The sequence below is a fragment of the Miniopterus natalensis genome, chromosome 3 (genome assembly GCF_054644295.1).
Source record: "Miniopterus natalensis isolate mMinNat1 chromosome 3, mMinNat1.hap1, whole genome shotgun sequence".
Taxonomy (NCBI): Eukaryota; Metazoa; Chordata; class Mammalia; order Chiroptera; family Miniopteridae; genus Miniopterus; species Miniopterus natalensis.
The window spans coordinates 32,906,054-32,931,864 of record NC_142083.1 but is presented as its reverse complement, the minus strand read 5'-3'; the positions used below and the strand labels follow the sequence as shown (position 1 = coordinate 32,931,864).

The window sequence follows — 25,811 nt, the reverse complement described above, 5'->3', positions numbered from 1 at the left end:
AATAATTAGTAATAAAGTGGGGGGGAACACCATATACTGCCTGAGCCACTTCTATAGTATTAATTTGTGAAATCCTTTATGTTTTAGTCATATATGTTTATTTGCATTTCTACTCTATTCATTGTACAAATAAATTACTCTGTTAAGATATTCACGAACCTTCTTTTGGAGTTAATACCAATGTGAGTTTGTTTCACTGGAGAGCAGAGTGAGGTATCTTGACTACTCTCAGTATTAAGAGAGACTGAATCAGACATCCGAGAGGGAGAAGAGCAGTTGCTGTTATTCTGATTGCTATTGTGTGTAACTTCATCTGATAAAGAATCTATATCCTTTGTATCATCTGGAACAAACAAACAAACAAACAAACTCAAGCCACTGACAGTCACCAAGAATTTTCGTGAAATACTTCCCAGTGATGACAAAGAGCAATTATATTGCCCTGGTTCAATGTATTAGGTAAAGAATTATATAAATAAGAAGATAACCAGAGGCACCTATAAAAATTCAGTCTTAATACACACAAACATTTAAGAATTTAAAAATAGCGATACCTTTACTTTTTAAAAAATATAACCAAAGTTAGGGTTACCTAAAATTTTATTTAGTTTGAACTACTGACAAGATTATATTATACAATGCTTTCTAAGGCCATCAGTTAGTTTTAGTAAATATGTTTTTCCAGTCATTTATAATTTTAAAGTCATAACAATAAAAAATACAGACTACAATTTATAGCCTTAGTAAACTTATCTGGGGAAAAAATTATATCATACATGTATGGAATTGTTATCTATTCTGACAATAAAAATGAGCAATGCAGTCATTCAAAAAACAAATGGGAACCCTGGTACACTGCTGGTGGGAATGCAGGCCAGTGCAGCCACTATGGAAAACAGAATGGTGGTTCCTTAAAAAACTAAAAATGGAACTGCCTTTTGATCCAGTGATCCCACTTCTAGGAATATATCCTAAAAATCCTGAAACACTAATCAGAAAGAATAGATGCACCCCTATTCATAGCAGCGCTATTTACAATAGCCAAGATCTGGAAACAGCCCAAGTGCCCATCAGTAGATGAGTGGATAGAAAGGCTGTGGTGCATTTATACCATGGAATACTAGGCAGCTGTAAAGAAGAATCTCGTACTCTTTGGGACAGTATGGATGGACCTGGAGAATATTATGCTAAGCAAAATAAGCCAGGCAGAGAAAGACAAACATCACATGATCTCACTTATATATGTGGAATCTAAAGAACTTAATAAATTGATGAACAGAATAGATTCACAGACATGGAAGCATGGATCAGACTGACGAATCTCAGAGGGAGGAGGGGGGTGGGTGGCTGGCCTTCGGAGGGAGAGATTAACATAAGAATATATATGCATAGCCCAAGGACACAGACAATGATGTGGTGAGGGTCTGAGGAGGGGGGTGGGGCAGGATGGAAGGGGTCAATGGAGAGAAAAAGAGATATCTGTAATATTTTGAATAAAAAAACCCAAAACCACCAAACAAATCAAGGAATTTCACAAGGTCAGCTCTCTCTTCACATTTATAAATCATTTCAAAAAATTGTATATGAAGCCCTAGCCAGTTTGCCTCAGTGATTAGAGCGTTGGCCCACAGACTGAAGGGCCTTAGGCTCAATTTTGGCCAAGGGCATGTACCTCGGTTGCAGGCTCAATCCCCGGCCCTGGGTGGGGGTGCGTGCAGGAGGAAACCAATTGATGTGTCTCTCTCACATCGATGTTTCTCTCTCTCTCCTTCTCTTCCACTCTCTCTGAAAAAGCAATGGGAAAAATATCCTAGGGTGAGGATTAAAAAATTAAAAAAACTGTATATGAATGATGAACTCTTAATATGTGAGATGGTTTTGTAACAATAATATAAACAGAAATAGACAATACTCATATTCCATTATAGGTAGGCAGTATAAAAAGTATTTTTAAAAGTAGTGATAAAAAAGCTAACATAAGATCTTTAGAACCCTTAAAGGATGTCTTTAACTAACTCAATCTAACCAAATCACAGAAATAGTGTATGTAGACATAGTCATAGCAGATTACATGACTCTGAATTAAGGATATTTTTGCTGTTTCAAATATTTCAGTTAAAGTAGTCTGGCTTGTGTTTACAGTTAAAAACAGTAGCACATGGGGCTCTCTAATTCAACTTTAAGGTACTAGGGTTTCAGATTATAAATTTTAAAACTAATGTTAAACTATATATCACTTAAATTCTTTCCTAGATATATCTCTCTTCTTCCAACTCTGTTTCGTGGGACAATTGTGTTAATTATATGATGTAAAATATTTAGCATATAGCAAGTACTCAACAAATACCACCATTAGTATTATGAAACCCAAGCTATTTGACAACCACCTTGATAGCAAGTTTCATTAATGCCATAAAGGCAAAAGTTGGATAACTATTTGGTGGAGGTAATACAGAGGTGTTCAGGCACTGGTGGGGAGGAGTGAGGAAAGGACAGGGAAGAGACCAACATCCTCCAAGTTCCCTTTTATGGTAAATGGCTGGGAGGAAGGATGGTTTAAAAATAAGCTCTAGGGTAGACAAAATAACAACAAGCATCTACTTTGCATCAGGTATTGGACTAGATCTCAGTACATTGAATAATCTAGTACATTTAATATTTACAGAATCCTTCATTAGCCTCTTTTTATTCAAATTAGGTATGTACTCATGGATGAAATTAGGTAGCTCAAGGACCTCATAGTCTAGGCTTGTCTGCCTATGAAGTCCATGTCCTTGGAAGCAGGCCTGCATGAGGGAAGAAAAATTGTATATCAAGATTTTCCTTTAAAAACAGGACAGAGAAGAAACAGACCTTTCAAAAAGGGATGTTTTAAAAACTGTTACTATAAAGTGTTTTAAAATAACATAATGACATATAATAAAACTTATTCCAAAAAAATTATATATTTTATTCTGCCCAGTTCTAATCTGAATGCTTTCCTTAAAGCTAACCTGCTTTGTTATTACTAAGAGCTACCACTTTTGGCTGGTTAATAGAGGTTTCAATTAACGGTGGTCGCATCTCTGCCATTTTCATCTCTTCGTCAGAAGAAAGCTCTTCAGATTCCTAATTTAAAGAGAAAAGAGTGAAAATATTTATGAAAATAGATTTTGGCTTCCTTAGATGAATAAATATTAAGACATAAGAACTTTAAAGAGAAAAGGATATTTAGAACATGTATGACATCTTTATATAGTAACATGTAGTGACTAAAACTAGTATATGATTTTAAAATGTTAAAGATACAGCAGTAAAACTATGGTGGTTATTAACAATATGGCAAAGTATCTATGGGATAAGTTTGTTGGGGAGGCCTTAATTCAAGTGTATTAATGAGTACTATGTGCCTAGTACTATGTCAGATGCTAGACAAATAAAAATAAATAAAACATACTGTTCAAACATAAAAAATGGATGAAGTACTGATACATGCTACAATACAGATAATCTTGAAGACATTATGCTAAGTGAAAGAAAACAATTACAAAAGACCACAGATTGTATGGTCACATTTACTCGAAACGCCAAAACTAGCCAAATCTATAGAGGCAAATAAAGTAGATTACTAGCTGCCTAGAGCTCAGGAAGATGGAAAGGATGTGGGGTGATGACTAAGAAGTAACTTTATTTTTGGGGTAATGAAAATGCTCTCAATGTGATTGTAGTAAAGGTTGCACAACTTTTAGAATACTAAAGGCCGCTGAATTGTAACTTTTACTTAAATGGCTGAGTTGTATATGTGAGTTATATACCTCAATAAAGCTCTTTTTTAAAGAAAGCTACTGCTAAAAAAAATCCCATTTACTGTTGCAACAAAAAAAAAGATACCTAGGAATAAACTTAATCAAGGAGGTACAGTGAAGGCTTGGGGTAGGGCAGGAGCCGGGGACAGAGGGGCAAAGTGGGAAAAAATGAGGGACATTTGTAATAGTCTCAACAATAAAAATAAATTTAAAAAAAAAATACTCCATAATCAATGGAGTATTTCACACCCACATCATTATTTACAACTTGCTGATCTTATATACGCCAAATAATTCAAGTATACCTATGGAAACCTTTTCATTTTTAAGTTATAGAAATAAAGCAACCGCTATTTTATAGAGCTTGAGTAGACTTGCCAATCTAATTTACACTGTAAATATTTGAGTACAATGGGTAAAAAATTTAAGTTTAAAGTGGTAAATGAGTGGTATCTCTCAATGGTACATGCATTAGCATATTTTCTGCTATCAATATCAAGTCTCTCCTATCTTCAGTTAGCAACGATGAAATATTAAATTCTTATCAGCTGCTATAATCATTCCAGAATAATCATAAAGCCATACCTCAAAAACATCATCATGATTAACATGCTTCAAGTTCCCAGAGGCTTTCGTATTTGTAGTCACTGGTAGATTCCCAGGACTGGTCTCAGCTTCAGGTTCATTTGCCTTCTGCACAGAGTTTCCTATTATATACTTTTCTCTTTCATCAGCTTTGTTTCTTACTGGAGCAGTACTTTCTGAAGTCTAAGTAAAAGAGAAGATAAAAAATTCATATTCCTTATGCTTTGTATCCATTCTTGTGTTAAAATTCAGATGAAAATTTAAAAGGAACTTAACATACTTTCCTATTCTGCATAAATCAAGGAAACTTTAAACATGGAAATGAGAACTCAAATAAAATGCTCATTTTGGGGACAGGAGGTTCCCAAAGGTCCATCAGTCACATCAAACTTTGCAATTTAGCTGAGGATACATTTCATCTTAAACGTTGCAAAGCCGATGTTCATGAATGAGGCACTCAGCTCACCATGCTCAAATTCAGAATGGTTAGACTGTTTTCTGTTCATTGTGAAATGTATAATAACTCTAGTGACATAAAACTTGTTTCTGTGATACAATGTGAGAAAAAAAGTCCATTAAAGGAACACAATTTAGGGATTTGTTTAGGTTTCTGAAAGATCCCAAGGATATGTCTGCCAGTGGTCTGTCAAAGTAACTAAATTTACAATTAGTACTGGGTAGAATGAATCAATATTAATCAATATTACCAGGGAGAAAACAAGTATTTCCATTACAATGAATTTTCTGACATTCCTTATCTTATTCTTTGCTCAGGCAGTAATTTTTTTAAAGATTATGCTGACTCTCCCATGCCCATCTGAACAGTCTGCAACCACACTGAAGTGGTAATAAAAGCAATTAGGGAGTTCACTGATTGTCAGAGCTTTTAGTTCAAGTAGCTGAGATACCACCCTAAATGTGGGAGTACCTTTTAGTGTATACAAAAAGGATTATATCAATTATCATTTAAAAATTTTCAAGAACTTGAAGTAGGTTTTGTTCAGTTCTTTTGAATTGAGTTTTCTAACCTTCACACCCACATCATTATTTACAACTTGCTGATCTTCTTGTGGTTTCAAAACTTTTCCCGAGTCTTCATTAGTCTCTTCGTCTTTTAATCTATGTACGATGGTCTGAACAGTTCTGACCATATTCTTAAGCTCATCGGGGTATGGTGTTGGATACCTCTTTAAATTTCCCTCCTAGAGAAATAAAGCAAGCAACATTTAAAATATGGATAAATATTTCTAATGACACCTCAAAATTTAATCTATAATCCACCTTAATTACACTGGATATCTGGCTCATAGGGACAACTGTGAAAACAGATGACAGGCCTTTGAAAGCATTTTAGATCAATACAAGTATGATTTTATCACTAGTTAAAGATGTCCCAGTTACAGATTTCACTGTTTTAAAAACTTTTTTAAAAAATATATCTTTATTGATTTGAGAGAGAGGGAGAGAGAGAGAGAGTTGAAACATCAATGATGAGAAAGTCATCACTGATAGGCCGCCTCCTGCATGCCCCTGACTGGGGATCAAGCCCGCAACCCTGGCATGTGCCCCATCTGGGAATCGAACCTCGATCTCCTGGATCCTAGGTCGAAGCTCAACCTCTGAGCCACACCCAGCCAGGCTAAAAACTTTTTTAACAGGCATAAATATAGTCCACTTGAAGATATATGGTGTAGATATTACCAACACTGTCACTTGTCTTTGAAACAGATATATGTTTTCCAGCTAGATATTAATCCAGCCATATATAAAATTCCTATATTTATATATTATGTCTTATGTGCAGGGAACTAAACACTTCAAAGGTCAACCTGTCATTTTCTGAATTCAGCTAGTTTATATAAGGGGCAAACAATTACATCCTTAAGAAACTTAGAAATGGGTACTTGCTCCTTCTATCACTGTGACACATTCTCAATCCCATAAAGAAGTAAGAGGTTCACAACAGAGTTCTTTATCCCTAAAATATATGTAAATAAATCATTAAAGAAAGGGAAGGGGGAAAACTAATCTTTTTTTCTCTTATAATTATATACACTATGAAATCTGGTTTTTAATCACATAATTTTATATTGTTCTCAAATTATTTCACATACACCTCATCAGTAAAACTTCAAGTGCCTTGAGAGCAAGGAATGACCACACATTTCTTTGAATCTCCCAAAACAGCACCGTATGGGTAACTCGTGCCCAGTAAGTAACAGCAGACCTGTTTCCAACGCGGAGGGAGCACACACAGACTCACCCTGGGAGGGGCCTCCCTTTCATCCTTGTCTTCATCACATTCAAACGCCACCTGAGCCCGCTGCTTCCTCTGTTCCTCCCACAGTGAAGGATTAAAACTTTCATTATCCGATATGAACATAACTAGGAAAAAAAACCACAGAAACTCAAAAAATCCACTATATTTTGCAGTAATAATGAAAAACTATCACTTGCTCATAATTTTTTTTGAGATACGTTGTTTAGGAAAGAGACTGGTCCACGCCAGCAGTTACAAGTCAACACTAACTGCCACGCTATGACCCTAACACTTCTTCACAGTACTGATTGTACCGGTCACCTCTCTTCTTCCAGGAAGCTTATTCCGCTTGTTTTGTTACTAGATGGCTCCTGAAGAGAAGCTAACAATTAAAACACTATAGACATGTGATTTTGTGCTGTTCCCTATAAAAAGTAATATGGTGATACATAAATTATTTCACCCAAGTTTTTGCATTTAGAAATAATCTTTCTAATTTCAATATTGTTCATTACGTATTAGGGGAGAGGGTATTAAAACAGAAAGAGTGAGATATATTACATGATAGCATGTAATTACATCTTTGTATTAAACATTATATACAGTATAGTTTTACTAAGTAAATAGTGCTTATGAGATATTTTCTATATCAAAATTAAGGAAAATTAATTTAACAAATTCAACATTTACATATTCTGATAATATTAAAGGTAAAGATTTAACAACTGTTACAGTTTTTTGCTTATTAGGCAACTAAAAAAATTTAAGGCTAAAAAAATGAATCCATTTGACTATTACGTATCACTCTACAGAAGTCTGTGCAATACAAAATGAAGTCACAACTTTTCTGCCCATTAAAAGAAAATAACTATACGTAGTCAAAACATAAGGGATTAAAAGTACCTATAATATGCTAATAGAAAAATTGAAATTCCTAGATACCCAAATATGGTCAGTTTGAACACTGACACAAAATAGTATTAGTTCTTACTCTGGGCTTCTTCCCTTCTTTAATCTCACACCCAAACCAAAAATGTCATAAAACCAAATATTAACAATGGTTAATGGCATTTTTGGATTTGGCTTTTTGTTTTCATTCTCCAGTTCAAGGGTTTTTTTCCTTTATTGCTTTGTGTAGTTGCTTAATAGTTAGTGAAGTATTTGCTTTTGTCTGTGGAATATGGTTGAAATTGCTAGGAGTCCCCCTTGGCATGCTTTTCTAGTGTACTTGGAAAGGTGAGCAAAGCTAAGCAGTTTCCAACAAAGCCTATTTCCAGGATTCAAAAGATTCTCCTCCCATCTCAGTCAATAATTTCAATCACCATCCTAGCCCAGAAATCTCTAAGAATTTTAGGTTATGTCAAAACTATTTTACACCACAATTATTTCAGAACCCTAAGGGAAGTAAGTTTTACCATGCCTTTCATTCTTGTCCACTTCTGGTCACCTACACTTCCTACCCCTTGGGGTAAATCTCACATCGTTTGAGATTCAGGGCATCGGGTAACAGCACCACTGTCTCTGCATTTTAGATGCCAGGAGACCTGATCGCCCTGGCTGTACTCACTGAGGATGCTAGTCTTGTCCAGCCCTCCTCTCCACCGAATACCTGCCAATATTCTGAATGAGGACAATGTATGATGACCCCACCTCAACACAACTACTTCATAGTCCTTGATGCCCTCAATTCCAATGTCCATCTGCACTTCAACCCATGTGATTCACAACCACCATGGTACATACTTCAGATCTTGGCTTCTGTGACATTTTCCACCTCTTGACCAATACTTGACAAATCACTCACTCCCATATTACTGCTGGTCAACTCCGAGTTCCTTAACCTCATTTCTTTTTCATCCTGTGAAAACCACTCTAGGTTTTAGTTCCTTCTCTTTTCAGCTTAGATTTCATGATGTTATTTTAACCTTTTGTTGTCACCTTTCTTGCCCTTTTCCTTAAGTCATACCTACCCAACAAAACCCACAGCATGGTATTTCAATCACCCACCTTCTTTGCTGTGCATTGCTGAATTCTACCAGAAAAAAAATGACATAACCTTGTTTAGAACCACTACAAATGTATGGTATTCTCTCCTTTGTTTCCTCTTCAGTGCTACTTAGAAATCTTTGTTTATTCCTAGTCAGTCTTTTCTCCCCCTCCAAATCACTACCATGTCCCTCAAATGCCCTTCCTCCAACCTATACAGGCAATTTTCTCTTTGAGTTCTCAGAGAAGAAAAATTAAATAAACACCCTGAGACTGATGCCCACCCATCAACATCCTGTTTTCCTTGGTTACAAATTTATTTGATACAGACAAATACTTCTCCTTCTTCCTGTTTGAGACTGGCTCCTATAACTAGGCCCCAAGAAAATTATGCCTTCTCTTTCAAATTTATATGTCATTATTACCCTTAGATTGTGAGCTTCTTGAAAGCAAGGATTTTTACCTTTAAATACTTAGATCTAACACACTGCCTGGCACATATGTGGTCGATAAAAACAAAATGAATCAAATGTGAACCAAGTGTCTACTTCTCTCAAAGTGTTATAAAACTCCAACACAAAAACATTCTATTTTCTGACTTACCTATTTCTTAGAGACACTGTGATAAAAAAAACTTTTCTTGGTTGAAAAGAAACTGACCTGCTTGACCATACCAATTTGGTATGTGAATGCAATGTTATAGTGCTGCCCTTACAACACCCACTGTGAAGTATTTTAAGAAACACACAGACTCCAAGAGGACTCAGAACCTTATACAGTATGCCAATCTCAGACTTCCCACTGCGGACTCTCCTGCTCTAACACAGATCTCCAAAACCAAAGTTAGAGGTGGCAAGATCTTATTTTGCTACTTCTATTCATGTCAGAAATAAACTGCTCACCTGAACTATATCTTTTAAGAAGAAACAGTTAAGAAAAGAAAAGAGAAGAGGTGAATGAATCATGAAAATGGAAAACAGTAAGAAGAGCATACCAAGGCATGAGTATACATACCCATGACCAGAACAGCTTAGGGAAGGGGTCAGCAAATCTTTTCTCTAAATGGCCAGATAATAAATTACTAAGCCTTGCAAGCCAAGAGAAAATCTAGGATATTATTCAGGTACTTAAATAATGAGAGACCGAATTTCCACAAGATTTTTGACAAATTTAAAATACACTAATAATTAACACATTTCTACTAATAATAAGACTGAAATTCTTATTGTTGGGATAACATTTTGCATACCTGGAGTTCAATGTTAGTGTTTACTATCATCAAACTGATGCAAATATTCACCTTAAAAACTATTCTTACCTATGAGCTACATAAAAACAGGCATCAGGTCAGATTTGGCCCACTCGGCCATAACCTGTAAACCACTTTTATTGGAACAAAAGGTATTCTGACTTAGGATATTCCAGGTGCATTTAGTATACTGAACTGTGCATTTAATAATTTAATTGATCACCTAAACAAAATACATATTCTGAGTAGTTTTATTCACTGTTTGAATCATGCTTGGTTATTTTAGTGTAAGTAAAAATGAATAAAAAATATTCTGAAGTCTCTATATGATAAAACAAAAGCAGGCAGGCTAAGTACTAACAACATTAATATAATAAAACATCAAAGATTAAACATGTTTTTTGAAGAATCTGGTCCAATGACAAGGGGAAAAATAATTTTGTTTGAGAACCTTCCCTTGGAATAGTATCTATATTGACTGCTTTCTAGTATTTTCAGCTTTATTTTTCTGAAACAATAAAAGCAAAATAAAGATGAATTTTCCAAGTTTGCCTTTTCTATCCTTTAAGGCAGGGCATAGAAAACTACTAAGTCTGCCCCATCCCTCCAAAAAAAGAATGGTTCTAAAATTTTTAAATCGTTGGGGGAGAAACAAACAATAATATTTCATAACACAAAAATTTCATACAATCTAAATTTGCCCATAAATAAAATTTTCTTAGAACACACCTGACTGAGCTCATTTGTTTATAAGCTGTTTGTGACTACTTTTACACTCATATGGCAGCATCCAGTAGCTGCAACAGAAACCTTATGGTCTAACAAGGCCTAAAATATTTATTAAATGGCCCTTTACTAAAGCAGTTTGCCAACATACGCAATAAGACATTGAAGTCTTTACACTAAGAATTCATGCCTTCTCATTCCTCACAAATATTGTAAGTATTAGCATTCTGCCTTCCCACATAAAAGAACAATTATTTGAGTACAGTCTTTAGTTGATAGTAACATTATTTACAGGGTGCCCACTATTTCCTATTATCCAGAAATCATCTTCAGAAGAAAAGTGGAAAATTGAGAGATGTGTTGCAGCAACTAAGGCAAACACACACACAGAACACCTATTGATGTATCCAAACATTTACTATAATTCCTCACACTGCACAAGGAGGGGCATAAGCCAGAGCTGGAATATCTATTTTGAACTTAATTTCTAATGCACATTTGGGTACTTGCATAAAACACAACACTGACCATCTAAAATTAAGTATATTGTATTTTGTTTAGATATATATTTCCAAATTACATTGCTAAATATGGGTTGGGGGCAGATTTAAATACACGGATAAAAAATCTTGCTTATAAACTTATTCTCTAAGCCTTAATAATTACAGACCCTCCAGTGAATGAAGCAATTCACATCTGACATCTCATAAGTCTTACCTGCTAATTCAATTCAAAAGCTAAACAGTTTTTGCTTCGCCAAAATAAATCTCATCAAATATATCTATGAAATAATAACTTATCAAAGCATATCTTTTATTTCTTTTTGCAAAGAGTAAGAAATAATTAGCATAGAGAAGTAATGAGTTTTCTAATTATTTATCACTAGTTATGGAACAAAAGTAAAATGATTTTAACTTTTAATCTATTTATATTTCAAAACTGTGCTAAACCTGCCAAAACAATGTAAGAATAATATAGGCAATCTGATTTTGTCACAGCGCTAATAAGGACTTTATAACCACTGTTTCTCATTTTTTACAAAAACCCTGCAAAACAGATTCTAGATAAGAAAACTGAAGCTCAAGAATTTATTTAACTTGCCTATGGTATATTTTTACAATTAAAACTAATGATTAGGGTTTTTTTTCCAGTTCTCTATGTATTAAGTGTTAATTTATAAATAACCTGGAACCACAGTTTTTCACTGGTTTCAGAAAAATACATAAAAATTATATTTTTAAGTGCCACATATAATAAACATCACACACAGAGTACAACATACATTAGAAACCATTTGCTTCCTAATTTAAAAGGTTTCAATATCATTAATTGTTGAAAAACATTTGTGGCTAACAGTAAAGGACATACTCCCCTTTCTTGGCAAAATGTAATTAAGAACTTAGAAGTAACATTTACACTCAGAATTTTACAGATTAACTTTACCTAGTGTACAGATCCAAATCCAAGGGTAGTAATTCTACAACCAACAACAAAAGTGAACAAAAATTTCCTGGTTTAATAATCCTAATCACATAATACTTAACATGCATTCCCAACATTTATCTAAATGTGATTTAGAATAGAGAGATCCATAACAGATGTACGCTGTTTAATAGCAAGGAGTCATTTAAGGAAGTACATTATATGCATATAACTCTAAATGCCACTATCTATAACCCTGAGATATTGCCTTATTATCCCATATTATCCCATGTTCAGAGAACTTTACTGACCAATCCCCCAAATTCCCTTCAAATCAGTAAAAGTCTTTGAGACTTAAAATTCACTTCATAACTTTGCTGTGATTTATCAGTATTACTATTATTTTTTTAAAAAGAGATTCTTAAATTCCTACCATCCTCAGTCCTTGGCTGCTGAGGGAACATGTAGTTAGTAAGCACCATTTTCTGGGTCTCTGAATCAGTCTCTTTTTGAAGAGGTATCAGGGGTTTGGACTAGGGAAAGAAAAGAAATGTTTAATTTTCAGTAATCCTAAAGCAAATACATATCATCCAGCAATTCCTCTGAATAAGCACTCACCATTTTTTCTATAAAGTATCAATGTGTAGATTACAAAAACAAATTTAAATATATATAATAAAACTTTAAGCACTGATTTAAAACCTCATAAAAATCTAATAAAATTTAGTTTGTACTATAAAGCAAACTCACACTGTATTGCAATTTCCACTGATTATCAATAAAATTTTTAAAGATCTCATATACTAAGTATATCCTCAGTCCAATAATTACTTATCACAGTGATTTAATAAAGCTATAAAATAAGCCTTTCCATTCAATGTATTTTCCTCCTCTACTACTGCTGCTTGAAAAGATGCTTTTGTAGAAATGATTTAGCAGTTTAGTTATCCAGGTTTATTACAGCTGAAAGACAGTACTTAAAAGAAACAAGTTGTAACCTGCTTCTCTCTTCTTCCGTGTCTTCTGTCTCTATTAATGACACAACAAGTTACTCAGTGGTGGAACTGGAAGCCCATTATTTTGGACCTCATTTTTTTTCTTAAAATTATTTCCCTAACTGGTTATCAAGTGTTTTTGATTTACTTAATACTAATATTTATGCCAGCCTACTGACTTAAATCTAAGCCTTGGCCAACTCCAGACAGGCAGGGAATTGCCAGTCCTTCTTGCTCCTGCCACCTTATCAATTTTTTCTTTGGATTTACTCTGTGCAAACCTTGCAGCTAGTGATAATATTACTCACATTCAACCATTTCCTCTATGGACCCTCCTTGTTCCACAGTAAACAAACCGCCCTGCATCTCAAATGTCTTTTTCACTGAAAACTTCCCTTAACCGCCTCAGATAATGGAAATGGTAGCTCTACTCCTTCTCAAAGGCAGGGCTCCTTGAAGCCTTCTCAAATACAGGTTGCTCACTCTCCCACATCTCATAACCCCCAGGTCAGGAGGTGAGCTAGTGCTTACAAATGCTCTGAGATCATTACTCATCTCTCCTCAAGTATGAACACCTGTTCTTTTGAGGAACCTAAACTCTGCCTCCACCATTTTAGCCCCTTTCCTCACATCCAGTGACCTCTAGTAGTATGAACCTATTCCTGACTCTTTTAAGCCAATTTTTTCCACCGTCATTGGTAATTCAACAGACATAAAATATAGATGACACAGCCATACTTTTAGTCCAGTAAACAAATATTTCCTAGAGGAAAGCATGGGGAAAGAAACTAAAACAAAGTCTAGAGCACCATGAGGGGCACCAACATAAAAGGGGCTGGCAGAAGAAAAATTCCTGAAAAGGAAGCTGAGGAGTGGCCAGTCAAAAGGACACCCAGCAGGGTATGGCAACATAGCCACTATGCAGCTCTCGCACTTAACAGCTCCCATACAATTTGCTAATCTGCTCACCAAGGCTGTCACTCCCTTGACGGTTCAACTCTATCACCACCCTTCTTTCCAGTCTTTGCTTCTCTTTTTGTACCTCACCATATTTCATTATAACCGCTTTCCCGACAATTATCAACATCTACTTCCTACAGTGTCTTTCTCTTGCACCTGGCTTGACAAAGCTGCAATCCAGGATCGTTGCAATTACGTGCTTTTTCTACATCACACAACTGAGCGAATAAGTATAACTACAAGTTTGTGGTACTCAACTTCAACACGGCTCTCAAAGTTGCCTTAAAGTCCTTCCTTATTTCCTACATTGCACTCTGAAAAAGGTATTACCTTCTAAAATATTGTTAAAGATAAAAACAGGATTAAAGAATTAAGAGTTCAGAAATGGTTACATTCCAAGAGTTTTACCACGTACATTACTGTGAAAGGACAAACCTAAGACCCAAGTTCCCTTCAAGAAGGTAAGAATCCCTGCCAGAGCTTTTGGTTCTACTAGCTTCCACTTCAGCTATCCAAGCCCTCTCAGAGCCTTAGTCTCATTCTCCGCACAGCCTCTTCCCAACAACCTATGAACATGCTCTCTAATATTGAAGGATCCCTTCTTACCCTAACCCTAGCTACCAATTACTTTGTTTCACTTCTTTTCTTTTTCATCCAACCCTCTTAAAGGTCTAATCAACAATCATATAGCTCTATTCCTTCATTTATTTACTTCTTAAACTAATTCAATCGGGTTATTGATATATATATCTAAATTTATATTAGTTATAACTAATTAGCTATAACTTGCCAAAATATAATGTAGATTTTTTCAGACTTCATTTCCCCCCCTTTTTATTGAATTTATTTGGGGTGTCACAGATTAACAAAATTATACAAGTTTCAGTGCACAATTCTACAACACATCATCTCTACACTGTATTTTGTGTTTACCACCCCAAGTCAGACTTCATGTGAACTGACCTCTCAACAGCATTTATCTTGTTATACAGAGCTCCTTTTAAGCCAGTCGCTTCACCCTTAACTTGAAACCACAATCAGGGAGATTAAAGATGGTTGTAGACTGAGTGGAAGCTACACTGACACACTCCCAGGACCAAACTGGAATTACAACTAAAATATAGAAAAACCATCCTGAATAATCAACTGCAACTGAAGACGAGCTGGAGAGCACCCTCATAACCAAGGAGGAAAAAGTGGAGAACACACAGAGACTGGAAGTACAGAACAAGAGGGCTCCCACAGGCAGCAGCTGTAGGTCCACAGGGATATCTCAGTTGTGGGGGGTTCCCACTGAGGACTCTGGGGCCTAAACCCCAGGCTGGGCTTCCCAGCCAAGAGCACCAGAACTGAGAAAGGTGCCAGTTCATAACATCTGGCTGTGAAAAGCAGCTGGGTTTCTGTCTGTCAGGGAGAGAGGGCTGGAACTGCAGGCACCCTCTTAAAGAGCCAACGCACAAAGTTTCATGTGCAGCCACTCACCTTGGGCTCCAGTAGAGGGAGGGTAGAGTGGACTGGGGTTTTGTGAGGAGAACCTAGGGTTGTGGGCTCTGGAGAGTGAGATGAGAGGGCACCCATCTGGATTCCTGTGCTGAGTCATACCCCCCAGACTGTGGAGAACATCTTTTTCAGGCAGAAAATTTGCTGCTTTTGCCTAGTGTGGGAAGCAATTGCCCCACCCTGTTGGAAAACCTCTAGCCCTACCTAGAGGAGTTTCTGCAGCTGAGACTCATTAAGAGAATCAGATTAATCAGCCTGCAGGAAGAGGCAGACCTCAGAGTGCTTTGAGTGTGCCTATCTTCTTCTGAGCCCGGGCCTTGAAAAGCAGACTTTGGTGTGCATCTTGGTCCTGTCCAATTGGACCCAGCCCCAGCAGAGGAGACCTCAAGCAGAGGGTTGTTGATAGCTAGAAAGTGTACTCAGGGCCAGTCATAAACTGTGTCTGACACCAGCCTGCACCAGAGACCCTCCAAAAAGACTAGGAGTCCTAGCAGATCTACCTAATACATAAAAACAAACCCAGTCAGCCAAAATGGGGAGACAAAAAAACAAGTCCCAAATGAAAGAAGAAGAGAAGTCTCCAGAAAAAGAGCTAAATGAAATGGAGATAAGCAATCTATCAGATATAGAGTTCAGAATACTGATTATAAGGATGCTCAACAGCATGAAAAAAGATATAGAAACTATGAAAAAAAAATTAAGAATGACATAGCAGAAATAAAGAATACATTGGAAGGAATAAACAGCAGATTAGAGGAAGCTGAGGATAGGATCAGCGAATTCGAAGACAGGGAATGAAAAAATCACTCAACCAGAGATCCAGAAAGAAAAAACAATTAAAAAACAGAAGGACAGTTTAAGGGAGCTGTGGGACAACATGAATATAACAATATTCGCATTATAGGAATACCAGAAGAGGTAGAAATTAAGCAAGGGTTAGAGAACCTGTTTGAAGAAATAATGGCAGAAAAACTTCCCTAACCTGGTAAAGAAATAAGACACAATTTAAGGACGCACAGAGAGCCCCAAGCAAGAAGAATCCGAAGAGGCCCATGCCCAGACACATCATAATTAAAATGCCAAGAATTCAAGACAAAGAGAGAATAATAAAGGCAGCAAGAGAAAAGCAATCTGTTACCTACAAAGGAGCTCCCATAAGCCTGTCAGCTGACTTCTCATCAGAAACTACAGCCAAAGGGGAATGGCATGAAGTATTGAAGGTAATGCAAAACAAGGATCTGAAACCAAGACTACTCTATCAAGCAAGACTATCATTCAAGATAGGTGGTGAAATAAAGAGATTCCCAGACACAAAAAGGCTCAAGGAGTTTATCACCACCAAACCAGCATTGCAGGAAACGTTAAAGGAACTGCTGTAATTAGAAGTAGAAATAGAGAGAGAGAAACATAGGCATAAATAATTAAAATGGCAACAGATAAGTACCTATCAATAATAACCTTAAATGTAAATGAATTAAATGCTCCAATAAAAAGACTTAGGGTGGCTGAATGGATAAGAAAACATGACCCAAATATATGAAGGGGTGGAAAAAAATGTTTCCATGCAAATGGAAATGAAAAAAAAAAAAGCTGGGGTAGCAATACTCACATCGGACAAAATAGACTTCACAATGGAGACCATAAAGAGAGACAAGAAAGGTCATTACATAATATTAAAGGGACTGATCCAACAAGAGGATATAACCCTGATAAACATATATGCACCCAATACAGGAGCACCTAAATTTATAAAAAAAACTTCTAGAGAATTTTAAGGGAGAGATTGACAGCAAGACCGTCATACTAGGGGATTTTAACTTCCCACTGATTTTACTGGATAGGTCTTCCACACAAAAAATCAACAAGGAAACAGTGACCCTAAATGACACAATAGATCAGATGGATTTAATTGAATATTAACAGAACATTCCACCTCAAAGCTGCAGAATATACATTCTTCTCAAGTGCACATCAGTAGCTGAGTGGATCAAAAAGCTGTGGTACATTTACACTGTGGAATACTATGTAGCTGTAAAAAAGAAGGATCTCTTATCCTTTGGGGCAGCATGGAGGGAACTGGAGAGTATTATGCTAAGTGAAATAAGCTGTCAGAGAAAGACAAGTATCACATGATCTCACTCATATGTGGAATGTAATAAACAAAATAAACTGATGAATGAAATAGATCCAAAGACATAGAAGCATGAAACAGACTGAGGGATCTCAGAGGGAAGGTGGGGGCAGGGGAGTGGGTGGGGAGAGACTAATCAAAGAACTTGTATGTCTACAAGCACAACCCATGGACACAGACATTGTTATGGGGAAGGTCTGGGGGTGGGGTGGATGGGGGAAAAAAGGGAACATCTGTAATACTTTCAACAATAAAGATAAAAAAAAAAAAAAAGAAACCACTATCACATAGTTTTCCTTCTACCTCTATGGCCACTCTTTCTAAGACTATCTACCTTCCACTTAAATGGTAGTATTCCTCAGGATTCATCCATCCCTAACATTTACAAACATTTTAAATAAAAGTTATGAAACTGCCCACTAGAAAAAAAAGCGGTTAAAATGATGGGATCAATCTTACATCTCCTCTTGTGACACAAATCTTTTTAATAAAGAAATTTTACAAATTAAAAGGAATAAATACATTATGGTACTGGAAAACAGGAAATTACGCCTTTTAAAGCAATTCTGAGAAATCCCTGGAAGTTAGAAATTAAAAGAATGGAGAAACCAACAGCACAAAAATCACAGACTAAAACAAAGTTGCAGGGGTCTTGTGGCCACTAGAACTGTTCTGTACATGCCTAAGGTACTTCAAATTCAGCATACCTAACTGAATCTTAACATTCTCCCATAAACACATTTTTTCCTCTGTGGTTTCCTATCTTGGTTTTATAGTATCAAAATCCACCTAGTCGCTCAAGCAAAACTTTTGAGGATCATTTTTGCTTTTACTCCCCTTCTTCTCACATACATGCACTGTTCAAATGTTGTACTGATATGACTTTTTAAGTTGTGCCTTAAATATACTGGTTCTTCCCTGACGCTGTTATCATTACTTTATTGCAAGCCAGGATTTTCTGTTGCCTTGAGTATGGCAATGCCCTCCAGTCAGTCTCCCCTGCCTTCATGCTTGGCACCATCCCCTGCTAAATCCACCTTCCATAATGCAGCCCAAAAAGACTTTCTAAAATATCACAGCATTTACCTGATCACAGGATTTGCCTGCTCATATGTGACACTGGTTCCCTATCTCCTATAGGAGGGTTTACATGTACCACAGGATCACTTCTTCTTCTTAAACTGAAGAAATATGTGAGTTACTGATCAATGACTATATGCCTCCCTTTCACTATCAAAAGTGTCCTAGCCTAGTATGAAGAATAAATTACATAGCCACCCTAATCACAATAATTTTCAACCGAATCTGAAATTAGCTTCAGAATCTTTAAAACAATCTTTCAGAAGCCACTCAATTTAATCAGAGTTGACACGTAAGAAAAAAAGTCTATTTACCATTCTTGAAATACAATGCAAGTTCCTTTGCATGGCATACGAAATCCTCTATGATCTAGTCAATGCCTACCTCTTTGGCCTCATTTCCTATTCTTCCATCTAATACGTTCTGCTCTAGTCATAAAGAACCACGTGTAAAGTTACTGAATGTACTAGACTGATTCATCAGTAAGTACTCAGGCTCATGATATTCCCTCTAACCAGAACACTCTTCCCCTTTCTTTGTTTAAATCCTGTAACTCTTGACAAGTAATTAGGCACTGCAGGCATCTTTTCCTCTGGGAAACCTGTCTTTACATCCCCAAGTTATGCTCCCTTTCTTTGATCCTGAAATCTAGTCCTACCAAGTCTTTTACCACACTGTATTAAAATGACTTTAGTTTGCCTGGCACAAAGCAGTTGTTCAATAAACGGTTCTTGAATGAGAATGGCCAAATGAATGAGGGAACAAATAACCAATTGTTCTGTTCAAGCCATCAGAGAGACTTGTAAAAAATTACGTTATTGTATGTACTGCTTATAGGTATAATCCCTACACTGTCAATGAAATTTTCAGGAGCACTTTAGTTTTGTAATTCATAATCAAACCACTGTCACATACCTTCTCCCCTACACTTTGTTCTCTTATAGCAAAATGTCTGCATTATACTGTTGGGGAGGTTTTATAGCTATGTCAGATATGTTTTACTATTTATTACTTTACTATTTTGTCAAACTCAGGAAAACACAAGAACCCCATCACCCCATTTAATAATTTGCATTAAAGTAATTAGCAAATGGGGAGCAAGAAGAGAACAATGTAAATATGAAGAAACTGTAATAGATACTAGATAATTTCACTAAAATGAGTCACCTGGCATAATTTGCTGGCATTGATTTATCCACCATAGTGTTATTTTACTAACAGTCTAAGAGTTCCCAAGATTGGGAGCTATGTCTCATTCACACTGTAATAACTGGCATTCTCCAGGGACCAGCAAATGTTTTGTGAATCCAGCTGCAAAATTTCATATTAGTTTCAAATGTAAATATTCAATTAAGAAAGATTAGATGGTTAAGAGTTCCAAATACATAAACTGACACACTTGTGTTCAAGCTCTAATAAAAGCAAAAGTATCATCATTTTAGTATTTCCTTGCCTAATTTGCAGAACAAGTAAATACTACAGTTTGATTCATATATGTGGATTGACATCAACTTAAGGCTTTTAGGGTATTAATAAGAGTTAGGTGGAAAGGGGTCTTCAGTTAAGAAGTTTGGAGAATCCTGAAATGCAGACAAGTTTATTTCTTTACTGTAGTACACAACAGGGTTGGTAATATAATCCAAAAGAGAGACATAATACAGTCCCTAAAGCAAATGTCACTACTAAACCTATAAATACCTCATGAAGCTATTGTATCCAAACCTTGGGAAAATTTAGCTTTACATAAATCATTATAAGGCACTGCTGAAAGTCAAATACTAATGAGAAAGATTGGCAAATAGTATATTCAATCCTGCTACTCTAATGCCCATCAAACTTTATTTTTCTTTAGCTCTGGAACATTACATAGATACTTCCTTGTTGGTCTCTGTCTCCCATGAGAATGTAAACTCAGTAAGAATGTAAGAAGAGTATTTGCTTCACCAATATATCTCCAGTTCCCAGAGCAGTTCATGGCCTACTGTAAGCTTTCAATAAATGTTTGCCAAACAAAGAAAAGCCCAAGGTATAACTCTTAATTCCTTAGAAAAGCTTCCTTATGATATGTAGAAGTGCTTAATTAGAGGTATAATTTAAATTAATTACCAAATTTCTACAGTTATATGCCATAAAGAATCACCAAAAAACCAAAAAGTTAAGGAGTATTGTGTCTGACTTCCTACTCTATGTTTTTTTACAGATTTAGCAGAAATTAAACAAGTCCCACAGCATTTACTGTTTATAAATCTACACATATTTCACAAAAATTATGTCTGTAAATATTGTTTTTATATATAATACATTTTTACATGTGTTCACCAGCATAACTGCTCTCAAATAATCCTATGTAAATCAGAATGCATGACTGTAGAGCACAACTGGAACTTTAGCAATTTACAAAATCAGAATGCCCACCTGATTATCCGAGAGCCACACTGCAGTCAACTGCTGCAGCTTCGTAAAGCTAAAGGGCAAATTCTTTAACCTGTTGGAAAATATACAAACAAAAATTAAACTTTAAAATGAGAAGTGTTAAAATGAGAGTAAATCTAATGGTCTTCTAAACAGTGTTATGTTATTACATATGAAAATAGAATAAAAATAGTCAATTCAGGGAAAAACCCAATACAGGTCCTTAAATAAGATGTAAAACAACACACAGTTCTGTAATCATTAGTTTTTAAGACAGAATTCTTCAACTGAATCAGTGTGGTCGGGGGAACGGATAATCCAATAATCTCAAAAAAGTTATCTAATAAGAAAAAATATTAACTATCCCTACCTCATCAAAAAGACAAGAACACATTTAGTAATGTCTCATAAAAGTGCTTTGGATATTTTATTTGTATTTAGAGACAACGAACCATTGTAGGCAGCACTCATAGTGACAGTTTGTTATAAAAACTGCACTGATCTGTATTTCATCATGAGCCAGCACTTTCATACTCAAAACTATTTTAACATTATAATAAGTAAAAGCAAAGTAATATAAACACTCATTAGAATGCTAAATCTGAATAGAATCCTATTTAAAACAGAATGTCTACTTAAGCCTTCTGTCTTACACTTATCTACTCTTTTATACCCATCGTCCAAGGCAATTTGTTGGAACCTAGGGCTCTAGTTTTAGGGTACAATGTATGGGCCAAAACAAGGATTTAATTATTTTTTTAAGGCAGTGGTTCTTCTTAAATAAAATGGAACAATCAGAATATCCCATCTAGTCAGAAAACTGGGTTTTCATTAAAGCTCTAACTTCTAAGCTATTCTCCTCTACAAAATGGGAATACCTGTTAAACTATTTCATGGGACTGCTTTGAATATTCTGTAAGATACTATGAAAGCAAAATGTAAAAATGCTCTAGAAACACTGTTTAATCATTACAGTAGTTCCCTTTTTTCCACAGAGTGTAAGTTCCATCCCCTCCCCACCTAGTGAATATCTGAAACCAAGGATAGTACCAAACCCTATACGTATGTATGCCCCACCCCAATACATACATAGCTTTCCCTTTAAAGGAAGCACTTATGGCTTCTTTTTGGCATATCTAAATTGCCAGCATCACTATGCTGGTGCTTTGGGGTCATTACTAAATAAAATAAGAGTTACATGAACACAAGCACTGTGATACGGTGAAAGTTGATCTGATAACAACAGGGTTAACTAAGGGATAAACAGGGCATCTAGCGTATATCATGTGGATATGAAGGACAAACAGATGATTCATGCTCAGAGTGAAAGAGCGTGAGATTTCATCAGTACAGCACACAATTTAAAACTTATGAATTGTTTACTTCTGGAATTTTTCCATTAAATATTTCAAACCACAATTGACAGCAGGTAACTGAAACTACAAAAAGCAAAACATAGATAAGGCGGGACTACCTCTGGAAAAAGTTATTGACAATATGTTCTTACCTTAAACATTGTTACTATGTAGTAACCCTAGTGAACTATCTGCTCTACACATTGGCTATGTTGTCCAAGCTATATGATGGGTGTATAATAACACCTTTGCTCAGGAAAGTACAAAGATCAGATTACATTAAAAGCTGCTTTGCTGAATAGCAGTATTAAGGTGAAGATCTGACTTTAGAAATAAAAAAGGTTGCTATAATAGAGAGAATAAAGGCTGCATAGCTAAAGTCAACACAAAATGAATCATGACAAATAACGACATTATGACAATTAATATCGGGTAAAATTAGATTTCAGATAAAAATTCTATTTAAAAATAAATATATATGAAAAGAACATGTATTAGATTTTCTATCATATATAATAAAATTTTAATTTTACCCAATGTTTCTATAAACCAACTAATGAATAATTACAAACCTATTATCGCTTAAATTGATGACTTTTAATTTTTGCATATCACCCATTTCCTCTGGAAGTGTCTCAAGTTTGTTGGAATGGAGAAACAGCACAGTTATATTTTTCCAGCTTCCAATCTGAAAGAGAAACAAAAATATGGGGATCAGAAATTTGGCCTACTGCTAAACAGACATAAATAAAATATTTTCAAAAGCTATAAAAAAGCCCAGCCGGCGTGACTCAACAGTTGAGCATCAACCTATGAACCAGGAGATCGCAGTTTGATTCCTGGTCAGGGCATGTGCCCGGGCTGCAGGCTCGATCCCCAGCAGGAGTTGTGCTGGAGGCAGCCGATCGATGACTCTCTCATCATTGATGTTTCTATCTCTCTCTCCCCCTCTCCCCTCGTCTCTCTGAAATCAATAAACACATATTTAAAAAAAAAAAAAAAAAAAAAAAGCTATGAAAAATACCCCTCTCATTTATAAAAGAAAATTATATTTTCCCTTTTCAATTATTAATTTTCATGTATGAAGAAAAGTATCTAGGGTATCTCTTGTAAACCAATACAGTGGTACCTCGGTTTTCGAATGTAATTCGTTCTGGAAGACCATTCGAGTTCTGAAACGTTCGAAAACCAAGGGATCAACAGCCAACAGCTAGGCCTCAGGATCTTGCCCTCAGTGGGAGCCATGTGGCATGTTCGACTTCCAAGGTGTGTTCGAAAACCAAAGCATTTACTTCTGGGTTTATGGCGTTGGTAAACCGAAATGTTCAACAGAGATGTCTGAAAACCGAGGTACCACTGTATAGCTAATTATTCTTCAAAAGATAACTTAGTTATGCCTGGCCAGTCAATGACTCTCTCATCATTGATGTTTCTCTCTCTCTCTCTCCCCCTCCTTCCTCTCTCTGAAATCAATAGACATTAAAAACACCAAAACTTAGTTACAGAATTATTTCTGAATAAAACCACACTAGGTATCTATAGTAAATAATTAGAAAAATAAGAAAATTCAAAAGAAATTTAAAATACAATACCTCCGGGGGTAACTGTTGTAAGTAATTATGATCTGCAGCAAAGGTTCTTATATTAGTAAGCTGCCCAATAGATGAAGGCAAAGCTTCAATTTCATTGAAGCTACAATCCAGTTCTTCTATTGATACTAACCTTTAATTAAGAAAGAAAACGTTCATTAAAAAAATATTCTTTTAAGAATACAAAACTTAAAAACATAGGAACTTTTGAACTTGACTTTAACCAAACTAGCAAAACACTTATCTCCACTAAGATAAACTTCACCAATAGAAAAATTGATTTTTATTATAAACATATCTAACCTATAACCAATTGCTTATTTAAATGTTTATAAAATCTCCTTTAGATGCTATTTATGCAATTATCTGAAACTATATATGGCACGCTGAACGGAAAGTAAAGTCTTCTAGTTCTATTAATTGACAAAAATCTTACCCTCCAATAGAGTCTGGTAGATACATTAATTGATTTTCATCTATTTTAAGAGTTGTTACATTCTTCAATGAACCTATTGAGGGAAGAAATAATACACAATTTTCTAGCTTGAACTAGAAGCAAGCCAACCAACAGTCAATGTGAGCACAAATATTTGACATTAATCATAATTTTCTTAACCTGGAGACACTGCACAAACCCCCTCACTCTCTATTTCCTTACCCTGTATTTTCATTTTTACCTATATATCACCTCTTAACATTAGTATATATTCATCTATTTAACCTCCACTGAAATGTAAGCGTTATAAGAGTCCATAAACTTCTGTTTACTTTGTTCACCACTGTAGTTCTCCTCCTTAAAACAATGCCATCGCACAGTAGAAACATAATACAAACGTGTGGTATTAATAGATTAAAGAAATGGTAGTAGGAAGGTAGCTTTCACAGGTGTGTAACAAACTATTCTGAGTATTCTATTTATACTAAATACTAAAACAATAAAATGGAGCTTAATTTAAAATTAAACATGCTGAATTATGGAATCTGCAAAATGTAACCTGAGCTAAAACTATATAGTTCAATTGAAAAATATGTAAAAATATTTTTTGGTTTTTACATTTAAACATCACAAAGAAGCCAAGATTCAACTTTTTGGTTCTATAATCAAAATAATTCAATTCCCTTGATGCATCATCAGACAAGCAAATACAGACTCTCATAGAATTTGCTAAACTGGTCTTTTTCATCTGTGAGTTTAAAATGAAGTAAGACTCAAAAAGTTATCAAATTAAGGGCTATAATAAAGAATTAAACCAAGTTTGCATCAATTAACCTTTTTTTAATTAAATTTTATTACAGTAATAAAAATGACATTTCTTTGAACATTCCTGTCAACAAAGGAGTAAACTGTATAACTGATCAAATCAGGAAAAAATTCAAGTAAGATCTGTGACTTCAGCAGTACAGGAAAACTATCTCAACAAGTCAAGTAATGGCAAAAACTTAATTTCTCAGATTTTACATTACTAAAAATTAATTACATGAATTAGAAAGCGATACAAACCAATAGTCTCGGGCAGTTGTTGAAGTGAATTACTTGATAATAGGAGGTCTTGAAGGTTTTCACATGCTGAAACTCCTTCTTCAACCATTTCAATATTATTTTTAGAAACATCCAAATATGTGAGCTGTTTCAAACTACCCATAAACTGTAAGTAAAAAAAGAAAATCCAATGGCTCTATCAATAGTAAGTAACCTGTAAAATGTTTAGGTAATGAACCTAATACCAAGTTATAACTTATAATTAGATGTTTTTATCTGAGAAAAACTCATAAATT

At 35.4% G+C, this 25,811-nt stretch overlaps 1 protein-coding gene across 9 annotated transcripts in view; it reads right to left on the bottom strand.

The window, feature by feature from the left end:
• The window catches only part of ERBIN (erbb2 interacting protein), a 92,991-nt gene that overhangs the window by 17,537 nt on the left and 49,643 nt on the right, over positions 1–25,811 (bottom strand). For 6 of the 9 annotated variants that reach the window (XM_016202654.2, XM_016202653.2, XM_016202657.2 and 3 more), the window contains 11 exons: positions 25,537–25,681; positions 24,472–24,544; positions 24,039–24,168; positions 23,019–23,134; positions 21,095–21,164; positions 12,447–12,546; positions 6,634–6,755; positions 5,399–5,572; positions 4,371–4,553; positions 2,994–3,108; positions 160–343 (listed from right to left, as the gene is read on the bottom strand). In XM_016202654.2, the coding sequence (XP_016058140.2) occupies positions 160–343; positions 2,994–3,108; positions 4,371–4,553; positions 5,399–5,572; positions 6,634–6,755; positions 12,447–12,546; positions 21,095–21,164; positions 23,019–23,134; positions 24,039–24,168; positions 24,472–24,544; positions 25,537–25,681 (1,412 nt within the window). The remainder of the gene's footprint in view (positions 1–159; positions 344–2,993; positions 3,109–4,370; positions 4,554–5,398; positions 5,573–6,633; positions 6,756–12,446; positions 12,547–21,094; positions 21,165–23,018; positions 23,135–24,038; positions 24,169–24,471; positions 24,545–25,536; positions 25,682–25,811) is intronic. The other 3 variants (XM_016202655.2, XM_016202660.2, XM_087815395.1) reach the window with 1 other exon arrangement.